This window comes from Alligator sinensis, unplaced genomic scaffold (assembly GCF_000455745.1).
Source record: "Alligator sinensis unplaced genomic scaffold, ASM45574v1 scaffold221_1, whole genome shotgun sequence".
Taxonomy (NCBI): Eukaryota; Metazoa; Chordata; order Crocodylia; family Alligatoridae; genus Alligator; species Alligator sinensis.
In genome coordinates, this window is record NW_005841948.1 from 1,340,531 (window position 1) to 1,352,174 (window position 11,644).

General features: G+C 45.5%; 1 protein-coding gene across 1 annotated transcript in view; it reads right to left on the bottom strand.

Moving 5' to 3' along the window:
- The window catches only part of LOC112549689 (LIM zinc-binding domain-containing Nebulette-like), a 221,440-nt gene that overhangs the window by 49,747 nt on the left and 160,049 nt on the right, over positions 1-11,644 (bottom strand). Inside the window, exon 2 of the mRNA XM_025199708.1 lies at positions 8,988-9,072. Coding sequence (XP_025055493.1) covers positions 8,988-9,072 — 85 coding nt within the window. The remainder of the gene's footprint in view (positions 1-8,987; positions 9,073-11,644) is intronic.

An 11,644-nucleotide genomic window follows, 5' to 3' on the forward strand; every position in this document is an offset into this window, starting at 1 on the left:
TAAAAAACTGCCAGAGGAGGAGGAATGGAAGCAGTGATGCCAGTGGTTGGATTGCTCTGTTAACTGGGGAAGCAGGAGACCTAGAGGAAGAGCAAGCAGGAGGAAGCAGCAGGGGAGATGCTCTCATACTTCCTGAGAAATCAGGGCAATCAACTAGTTACCTCAGGTGTCTGTACACAAATGCACGAAGCCTGGGAAACAAACAGGAAGAATTGGAAGTCCTTGCACAGTCACAGAACTATGACATGATTGAAATAACAAAGACTTGGTGGGACAGCTCACATTACTGGAACACTGTCATAGATGGGTGGAAACTGTTCAGGAAGGACAGGCAGGGGAGAAGAAGAGGAGGAGGAGTAGCACTGTATGTTAAAGAGCTGTATGATTGCTCAGAGCTCCTGTATGAACCTGGAAATAGGCCTGTTAAGAGTCTCTGGGTTAGGGTAAGATGACAAGGGAAGTCCATTCCAGCCCATAGGAAAGGTAGTATCATAGTGCTTAGGGTCAGAAGGGACCCAAACAGATTATCAGGTCTGACCCCCTGCCCTGGGCAGGAACGGGTACTGGGGTCATATCACCGCAGCCAAATATTTGTCCAGCCTTCTCTGGAAGACCCCCAAGGTAGGAGAGAGTACCACCTCACTTGGGAGCCCATTCCAGAGCCTGGCAGCCCTAACTGTAAAGTAATGTCTCCTGATGTCCAACCTGAACCTTCTAACAATTTGTGGCTATTATTCCTAGTAACCCCAGGTGGTACCTGGGGGAACAAAGCCTCCCCCAATTCCTGCTAGGCTCTTTAGCCTTGCTTCGTAGGGCCTGCCCTGCTGCCCCTTGACCATGAGAGCGGCCCTCCTCTGAACCCTCTCAATGCTAGCCACATCCCTCTTGAAGTGCAGTGCCCAGAACTGGATGCAGTACTCCAACTGTGACCTGACCAATGCCACATAGAAGGGAAGGATCACCTCCCTGGACCTGCTTGTGATGCATTTGTAGATGCACGACAAGGTGTGGTTAGCCTTACTGACCGCTTCCTCTCATTGGCAGCTCATGTTTATCCTGGAGTCAACAATGACTCCAAAATCCCTTTCTGACACCATGTTGACAAGAAAGGTGTTCCCCAGCCTATAGGTGTGTTTCTGGTTCCTTCTCCTTAGATGCAGCACTTTGCACTTGTCTACATAGTAAAAGGGCTCAGCAACCCCGTTGGCTCAACAGGGAACTCATGGACCTCCTACATCTAAAAAGAGAAGCTTATAAAAGATGGAAGACAGGAAACACCACTAAGGAGTATTCCGCACAGGTCTGCACCTGTATGGAGCAAACTAGGAAAGTCAAGGCTGTAACTGAACTCCATCTGGCAACATGAATCAAGGACAATAAAAGGTCCTTCTTCAGACACGTTGGAAGTAAAAAAAAATGAGGGAGTCATTGGACCCCTGCTAAACTAAATGGGGCAGCTGACAACTGACACCCCGGAAAAAGCCAATCTGCTTCATGATTACTTTGCTCCAATCTTTCACCAGCCCAAAGGGACCACCCTGCCTAACAAGATGCAGGATGACCAGGGTGAGAGTGAAGATATGCCCCCCCATTGGCATAAATCTTGCCAGGGAACACCTTGAGAGGCTGGACACCCACAAATCAGCTGGTCCAGATAGATTGCACCCAAGAGTCCTAAAGGAAATGGCTGACATCATAGCCCATCCATTGGCAAGGATATTCAAGAACTTGTGGTGCTCAAGCGAAGCACCTGAAGACTGGAAGAGGGCCAATGTGGTACCTATCTTCAAGAAAGGGAGGAAGGAAGATCCAGGAAACTATAAGCCAATCAGTTTGACCTCAAGCCCTGGAAAGATCTTGGGAAAAAAAATCAAAGAAGCCATTAACAACAGGCTAACAGAAGGCAACATGCTGAGGAATAGCCAACATGGCTTTGTTGTGGATAGGTCTTGCCTGACCAATCTCATTTCCTTCTATGACCATGTGATGCATCACCTGGACAAAGGGCAAGAGGTTGATATCATACATTGGACTTAAAAAAAGCATTTTACCTGGTATTCCATGATGTCCTCATGGACAACTGGAGAACTGTGGCCTCGACTACGCTACAGTCCAATGGCTGGGGAACTGGATGTGAGATTGGACCCAGACAGTGTTAGCTGACCAAACTGAATCAACATGGCACTCAGTGACCAGTGGTGTCTCCCAAGGCTCCATTCTCAGACCTATACTCTTCAACATCTTTATAAATGATCTGGACTCTGATGTCAGAAGTGGACTGGCTAAGTTCGCTGATGACACCAAACTATGGGTAAGAGTGTCCACACTTGAGGATAGGCTGGTGATCCAGGCTGACCTCAATAGGCTTGCAATGTGGGCGGATGAAAATCTGATGACATTCAATACAGAGAAATGCAAGGTGCTCCACCTCGGGGGGGGGGGGGGGGGGGGAACCTGCATCACACTTATAGGCTCAACAGGCTCAACAGCACCATGACCAAAGAGACTTGGGGTTCACGATTGACCACAAGATGAATATGAGCCCCCAATGCGATAACACAGTCAGCAAAGTGAAAACTCTGGCTTGCATCTACCTAGGCATCTCAAACAAGACCCAGGAAGTCATCCCCCCATTATATTTGGCCTTGGTGAGGCCACACCTGAAGTACTGCATCTAATTCTGGGCTCCACAATTCAGAAAGGATGTGGAGAAGCTTGAGAGAGTTCAGAGGAGAGCCACACGCATGATCAGAGGGCAAGAGAGCAGGCCTTATGAAGTGAGGCTGAGAGCCATGGGACTCTTTAGCCTGAAGAAGCGTAGGTCCAGGGGTGACTTGGTAGCAGCCTATAAGTACATAAGGGGTGTGCATCAGGATCTGGGGGAATGCTTGTTCACCAGAGCAACACCAAGAGAAGAGAAGGACCAAAGGTCACAAACTTCTGCAAGACCATTTTAGGCTGGACATAAGGAAAAACTTCTTCACTGTCCAAGTCTCCAAGGCCTGGAATAGACTTCCCCCAGAGGTGGTGCAAGCACCTGCTCTGGACAATTTCAAGAAACATTTTGGTGCATATATTGCTGGGATCCTTTGACCCTAACTGATTTCCTGTCCTCGGGCAGGGGATTGGACCCAATGATTCTATGAGGTTCCTTCCAGCCCTAATGTCTATGAAATCTACAAGAGAGCAATAAGGGTGATGTCATGGTGGGGGTCTGCTATAGAACACTAGACCAGGAGGAAGTAAGAGGTAGATGAGGTTTTCTTCAAGTAGCTAGGAAAAGTTTCCTGATCACAGGCTCTGGTTCTCATGGGGGATTTCAGTCACCCTGACATCTGGTGAGAGGGCAGTACAGCAGTGCGCAGGCAATCCAGGAAGTTTTTAGAGAATATTGGGAACAACTTCCTCATGCAAGTGCTGGAACAGCCAACTAGGGGCCATGCCCTTCTTGATCTGCTGCTCACAAACAGGATGAATTGGTGGGAAATGTAGTATGGGTGGCAATTTGGGCAGCAGTGACCATGAGATGATAGAGCTAAAGATCCTGAGGAAAGGAAGGATGAAGACCAGTAGAATAAGGACCCTAGAATTCAGAAAAGCAGACTTCAGCTCGTTCACAAAATTCATGGCCAGGATCCCTTGGGAAGCCAATCAGAGAGGGAGAGGAGTCCAGGAGAACTGGTTGTACATAAAGAAGCCTTACTGAGGACTGCAGGAACAAACCATCCCAATGAGCAGGAAGACTAGCAAGTATAGCAGAAGACCAGCTTGGCTTAGCAGGGAACTTCAGTAAACTAAAATCACAAAAAGGAAACTTATAAGGAGTTGAAACTTGGACAAATAACTAGGGAAGAATATAACAGCATTGCTCAGGCATGCAGGGATAAAATCAAGAAGGCCAAAGCAAAATTGGAGTTGCAGCTAGCAAAACATGTGAAGGGTAACAAGAAGGGTTTCTACAAGTATGGCGGTAGCAAGAGGAGGATCAGGAAAAGTGTGAGTCTCTCACTTAATGGGGGAGGCAACCTTGTGACAGAGGATGCAGAAAAGGCTGAAGGTACTCAATGCCTTTTATGCCTCAGTCTTCACAGGCAATTGTGCCAGGCTGCAGAGTCTGAGGAGGAGGTGAGCAACCCTCAGTGGTGAAAGAACTGGTTAGGAACTATTTAGAAAAGATGGATGTGTACAAGTCCATGGGGCTGGATGGGATGCACCCGAGGGTGCTGAAGGAGTTGATGTGCCTGCAGAGCCATTGGCCATCATCTTTAAAAACTCGTGGCGATCAGGAGAGGTCCCAGATGATTGGAAAAGGGCAAACATAGTGCCCATATTTAAGAAAGGGAAAAAGGAGGATCCAGGGACAACACACCAGTCAGCCTCATCTCAGTCCCTAGAAAAAGCATGGAGAAGATCTTCAAGGAATCCATTTCTAAGCGCTTGGAGGAGAAAAAGATGATTAGGAACAGGCAGGTGTGAAATCCTCTCCACTTGATAGGGTGCATTCGGAGGTCACTCCTCCCAGGGTTAGCCCAAGTAACAGGGCTCCTGCTTGAGTCCCTGTTACAATGATATAACTAGTACTTGTGGATGCAAGGAAGCCAGTAGATGTGGTATATCTCGAGTTTAGCAAGGTTTTTGATACAGTCTCCCACAACATGCTTGCAGGCAAGCTAAGGAAATATGAGCTAGATGAATGGACTGCAAGGTGGATAGAAAACCGGCTGGAGTATCAGGCTCAGAGAATAGTAATCGATGGCTTGATGTCTAGTTGGCAGCTGGTATCAAGTGGAGTGCTCCAGAGGCGGGCCTTGGGGCCAGTTTTGTTCAATGTCTTCATTAACAACCTGGAAGATGGCATAGAGTGCACCCTCAACAAGTTTGCAGATGACATCAAGCTGGGGGGAGTAGTAGATATGCTGGAGGGTAGGGCTGTTGCCAGTAGGTCAAAGGAAATTATTATTCCCCTCTATTCAGCACTAGGGAGGCCACATACTATATTCAGTTTTAAACCCCCACACTACAGAAAGCATATGGCCAAAATGGCAAGAGTCCAGTGAAGGGCAACAAAAATGGTTCAGGGGCTGAGGCACAGGACTTCTGAGGACAGGCGGAGGGAACTGGGCTCATTTAGTCTACAGAAGACTGAGAGGGGATTTAATAGCAGCCTTCAACTACCTGAAAGGAGAGTTCAAAAGAGAATGGAGCTAGGCTGTTCTCAGTCATAGCAGATGACAGAACAAGGAGCAATGGTCTCAAGTTGCAGTAAGGGAAGTTTAGGTTGGATATTAAGAAGACAGTAAAACACTGTACCAGGTTATCCAGAGAGGTGGTGGAATCTCCATCCTTGGAAGTTTTCAAGACCCAGCTAGGCAAAGCTTTGGCTGGGATGATCTAGTTGGGGATAGTCCTGCTTTGAGCAGGGAATTGAACTAAATGACCTCCTGAGATCCCTTCAGACTCTAATTTTCTATAATTCTATGATTCTAACATAGTGGTAAGGGCACTCTTCTGGTAAATGGGTACAAAACTCATCAGGCAAAGAGGGAATTGAACCATCATTTTCTACATCCTCAGCAAGTGTCAAAACCACCAGACAATTAGTTAAAGAGGGAACCAACACCATGACCACTTCGACTATGAATCTTGCCCTTCATTCCCTCTGTTTTTCTTCCAAGCAAACAAAAGCTGAACGATGTTGTTGTTGTCCAAACTTATTGAGAGGGAGGGGGGGCATTTCCAATATCTTGTGGGTCCACCAATCCCCTAAATCAGAGGCAGGCAAAATATGGCCCATGGACCATTCTATCCAGCCCGTGGGGCCCCTACAAAGTTTACAAGATAAATATTAATCTGTTCCAGGTTTCCTGTCAAAGCTGACAGGAACCAGGGGCAGTAGGACCCAGGGGAAGCCACCAGGAGTCAGGAGAAAGGCCAGCACAGCCCCGCCCTCCCCCCACCTACCCAGAAGTCTCTGCCTACCAGAGCCTTCCCTGCACATGGCTGCTTCAGCACCATGTGGCCCCAGCTGCATAACTGGACTGCAGGAGCAGGGGTGTGCTGGTACCCTGGGGCGAGGGAGGAAGGGGGCATTGTGTGCGTGTGTCCATGCAATTAAGGAGGAGGAGACAGAGAGAGCAATGAGGGAAGGAGGGGGGAGAGAGAGAGAGAAAGCAAGAGAGTGTGTGCGTGTGTGTGTGTGTGTGTGTGTGTGTGTGTGTGTGTGTGGTGAACAAAGCATAGTGTGCGTGTGTGTATGCATGTGTGTGTAGTGAACAAAGCAGTGCGTGCGTGCATGCACGATGAAGGAGGGAGAGGGAGAGTGTGCTTGTATTCATAAGGTGAGTCCTACAAGCATCCCCCACAAACCCCCACACCCTCACATATCCACACACACCCACATGCTCCCTCCCCCATACCCACACCCCACACACTTATGCACCCCCACAAACTTCCCCCACACACCCTACTTACATACCCACAGCCCCCCACAAACCCATACCCACCCCCTCATGCGACCCACACCCCCACAGTATACAAGAGTAAGACTTCATTTTAAGCTATTGTGCAATCACCTCTATGTACGTTACACAAACGCATGTAAATCAGGACAAAAATATTTTTTGAAATCAAAATTAATGAATGCTGTAGATGTTTGATTTTTAGAATATAATTTGGTGCTTTTCTGGTTCTTAGATGGCAAAACCCCTTGCTTCCGGTGGCAAAGGTCGGAGGTTAGAGGGAGGGTCTTCTGTTCCCAAGATGGCAACCAGGGGGCATGGCACCTGTCAAGGGGCGGGGCTACCCATGCGGTCCTTGACAGCTTGCCAAAACTCGGTAAGCAACCCTCCGCCCAAAATAATTGTCCACCCTGGCCTATAGTGACCCTGCATAAGTTCTCTGCCAATATATTCAAAATTGGGGGTTAGGGAGAGTATTCTGAAGCTCCTTAAAGTAGAGGTCAGATGTGAATTCCTGGCTGCTGTTCTGGAACTTCATGGAACTCTCTCCTACACTACAAGGAGGTCTAAACAAAGGAAGAAGTCAGTTTTTCTCTTCTTCTTCCTCCCATAAGTGAACAACAGCATTCACACCACAGCAGATCTGTAATCAAATAAGGTCATTTCCACTTGAAGCATATCATTTCCTTATGACCAAAAAGTTATCAAATCAATATAAATAAGGACTGCTAGATACAACTAACATGCTATAGAGCAGCACATGAAGAACATCAATATAAATATTTTTTACAACCCTCAGACTGTTTGAAATTTCTAGTAAAAGGGATGCAAGGAAAAGTGAGATAATCAGTGACACTTGTTAGGCAAGGTGATTTGAGACTTATTTTCCAGGAAAAAAATCATTTTTCATCAAACCATGCACTTCAAATAAGGCTCAAAGTTTACAGTCTGTGTTGTGTTTTGCCATTTCAGTAACATTTCTGCAACGTAAAAAGGTTTAATGTTTCAGTTAAGCTGAATGCTGTGACACAACCTTAACTATCCTGAACCTACCATTTCACCAGAATAAAATGAAACAAATTGCAACCCATGTAGCTATTTAAATCAAAAAGAAATTAACTTCCACAGATCTCCTGTTTAAAGATGAATGCATCCATAAGTCACAACAGAGAACTTCAATTAACTCCATTTGGGTCCATCAGTCATACTTCAAACACAACAGATAAAAGGCCAATATCCTTCCATTATAAAATATCATTACAAATACTGACAGCAATATTTTTCTTCATTATTCCTGTTCGCCCACTTCATCTACAAAGAGCTGTTTTTGGTCACAATTCTACAATTATTCATACCAAGAATTTTACAAGTAAATCCAGTAGTGAGACTATTTTCCTACACAAGCAGCTACCACAAAGATAAACAGAAATGAAATATATAGTCAATTGCTTTATACAACAGAACAATTTCCATATTATGCATGAAATCAAATAGGAAATCAAACCTTTTGGAAAACAAATATATCAAGATGTTAAACATTTAATGGCAGTAGAAACAATGAGTTGTAGATCACTGAACAGCATCAGCAAGTAAACATGCATATTTTATCTGGAGTCAAAGAATTATGTATCCATTACCACCATTTTCATTGTTAACGTCTAGGCTGATCATAAGGAAATCAAGGACATTCATCTGGGACATCTGGGATACTGCCTTTCTCCCCTCCCTCCCCCCACACTCTCATAAGTTGGCAGGGGTGGTGCAGTGTGCCAGGCAGGCAACAGTAACAGCCTGTCCACCAGCAGGGTGCTCCATGCCTCTCTGACTCCTGGCCAGACTGTGCCCTGTGCCCCTGCGTTTCCACCATTATTGCACATTACCCTTAAATGATACAAAGGGCAGGAAGCCAAGGAGCATTGGGGGAGCTACAGGTATGTCAGTGGGAACAGGAAGTGGGAAGCTGGGGCAAGCAGGGGCAGTGCAGGCCTAATCTGGACAGGTGGGGGCAGCACAGACCTAGTCCAGTCAGGCAGAGGCAGCCCAGGCCCAATCCTGGAGCAGAAGAGCCTATACAGGACAGCCAGGCAGACTTGGTGACTCCTTGCCACACCCCTGCTTGCCAACTCTTTAGCAGGAGGTCAAAGCTGTGCACCTTTAGAGAAGGTATTAACCCTTAACATGCAACTGCTTACACCACATGCTAACTTTAATATTTCCTAACCTTCCTTAAGAGTTAACATGTACTAACTGTCACGTGTAACCACACCACTGAAGTGGTTACTCTAGGGCGTGAGAACCCCTTGGGCTGAATTCAGATTTTATATATAAACTTGTGAAAAACCCTGAAAGTAAGATCAGGATTGTGTCTCTGAGTCAGCCTTGGTATTCTGCCATACCAATCATTTTGTTAACTAACTTTGATTGCTATTAAATGCTAGTATCACAGAACACTGGCATTACAATGAAAAGTTGTTAGAAAAGTAGGCCTGATTATCTAATATTATGAGACAGAAGAATTAAATTGATTACCTGACTTTGCAATTCACTCTGTTGCTTTAGGCGAAGGTTTTCAGGCGTATCAGCCACTGTAGTGAAGGATTGCTTTGGATAGTGTCTAGAAAAAGAATCACAAAGTCAAACAGAATATATGTAGATATACTAAAGAAATTAAATAAATCCATATGCTCTTTGCCATTCTAGTTCAATTTACAACTCCGTTTAAAAGTAAAAGTAGTTACTGCAAAAAGTTATAGTAAAAATATTTTAGTCCTACATTGCACAAAAGATACGGATAGATTTGCATAATTAATCTGGAATCCATGTATATCCAGCATAGGCTCTCTTTGCATAGAATGATTTGTATAAGGTTTATTTTGCATACTATAAAATAAAACAGTCTGTTTTTAATTTTGTTTTGGATATTGTTAAACTGAATTAGAATCAAGATAAGATGCCTTAAAATAGAAATACTGTACAAATTAACAAATGTTAAATAAGTCATTATGTTTAGAATTCATAGGTATTTTGAATACAAACTATACTAGTGCTGAAATCTAGATGATTTACTGTGGTTACAATGACATTCCAGGTACAGAAAGGTCAGACCTTTTAATGTTAATCATGTCAACACACTGCTGTATGTAAAAGGAAATTATATCTAGACCAAAGGCTGCATTGGGAAAAAAAACTCCACATTGAAGGTTACTTTGTATCTGTCCTTCAATTGAAATTTCACACCTCTTCAAAGTACATTTGTTATTTTTTATGTACTTTCACAGACACCTTCAATACTCAAGACATTTCATTTTATGTGGTTTTATCCTAAGTCTCTCTGTTGTCAGTTACAATATAATTTATATTATATGAAAGACTGGAAACAAAACTATCTACAGGTTAGCACAATATTTGCTTATGAAGCATCTGTACAGGGGGAAAAAATTATTCTAACAAACTTCTAGCCCAGGGGTGGGCAAAATATGGCCCATGGGCCAGATCCAGCCTGCAAGGCCATATAGAAAATGTACATTTATCTGCTCCCAGCTGCCTGTCAAAGATTTCATAGATTTCATAGACATTAGGGCTGGAAGGGACCTTGGAACATCATCAAGTCCAGCCCCCTGCCCCAGGGGCAGGAAGTCAGCAGGGGTCATAGGATCCCAGCAAGATCAAAATCCAAATTTCTTTTGAAGGCGTTCAAAGTAGGTGCTTGAACCACAGTCTATTCCAAACCTTGGGGGTTCAGACAGTAAAGAAGTTCTTCCTTACGTCCAGCCTGAAATGGTCATGGAGGAGGTTGTGACCATTCGATCTTGTCATCCTTTGGGGTGCTCTGGTGAACAGATGTTCCCCCAGATCCTGGTGAGCACCCCTGATAAATTTACAGGTGGCCACCAGATCACCCCTGAGCCTGCGCTTTTCCAGGCTGAAGAGTCCCATAGCTCTCAGCCTCTCATCATCAGGTCTGTTTTCCTGACCTCTGATCATGCGTCTGGCTCTTTTCTGGACTCTCTCAAGCTTCTCCACATTCTTTTTGAATTGTGGAGTCCAAAACTGGACACAGTACTAGAGCTGCAGCCTCACCAAGCCAGAGTACAACAGGAGAATGACGTCCTGGGATTTGCTTGAGAAGCATCTATGGATGCAAGCCAGCGTTTTGCTTGCTTTACTAGCTGCAGCATCACATTGAAGGCTCATGTTCATCTTGTGGTCAATCATGACCCCCAAGTCCCTTTCACCCATAGTGCTAGCCAGCATAGCACTGCCGAGCCTAAAAGCATGCTGCGGGTTTTTCTTCCCAAGGTGGAGAACCTTGCATTTTTTGGTGTTAAACACCATCAGGTTCTCATCCACCCATTTCCTGATCCTGTCAAGGTCAGCCTGGATCATCCTCCTGTCCTCAGGTGTGGACGCTTTACCCCAAAGTTTGGTATCGTCAGCGAACTTGGCCAGTCTGCTTCTGACGCCAATGTCCACATCATTAATGAAGATGTTGAATAGTATAGACCCAAAGACAGACCCTTGAGGGACCCCACTGGTCACAGAGCACCATGACGATTGACTTCCATCAACCACCACCCTCTGGGTCCTACTGCGGTGCCACTTCCCCAGCCAGCAGATTGTGGTGAGGCCAAGGCTGCAGTTAGCTAGTTTTGCTAAGAGGTGATCATGGGAAACCAGATCAAAGGCTTTTTTGAAGTCAAGATATATGACATCAATCTCTTCTCCCTTGTCCAGGTGATAGGTCACCTGGTCATAGAAGGAAATAAGATTGGTCAAGCAAGACCTACCCACAACAAACCTGTGCTGGCTAGCCATCGGCCAGTCTATTAAGAATGGCCTCCTTAATAATCTTTTCTAAGACCTTCCCCGGGACAGAGGTCAGGTCCTATAGTCTGCCAGATCCACTTTGCTCCCTTTCTTGAAGATAGGCATCACATTGGTGCCAGGGGCTGAGCTATGATGCTCACCAGCTCCTTGCGTACCCTGGGGTGTAGATTATCAGGGCCAGCTGACTTGGAGGTATCCAGCCTCTCAAGGTGTTCCTTCACAAGGTCAGCATTGATGGAGGGTAAGGAATCTCCCTCACCCAGGCCTTCCTGTCCCGTAACGGGCATGGGCATCCCTTGGGACTGGTGAAAGCAAGTTGGCTTTTTCAGGGGCGTCAGTTGTCAGTTGTCCCATCTGGT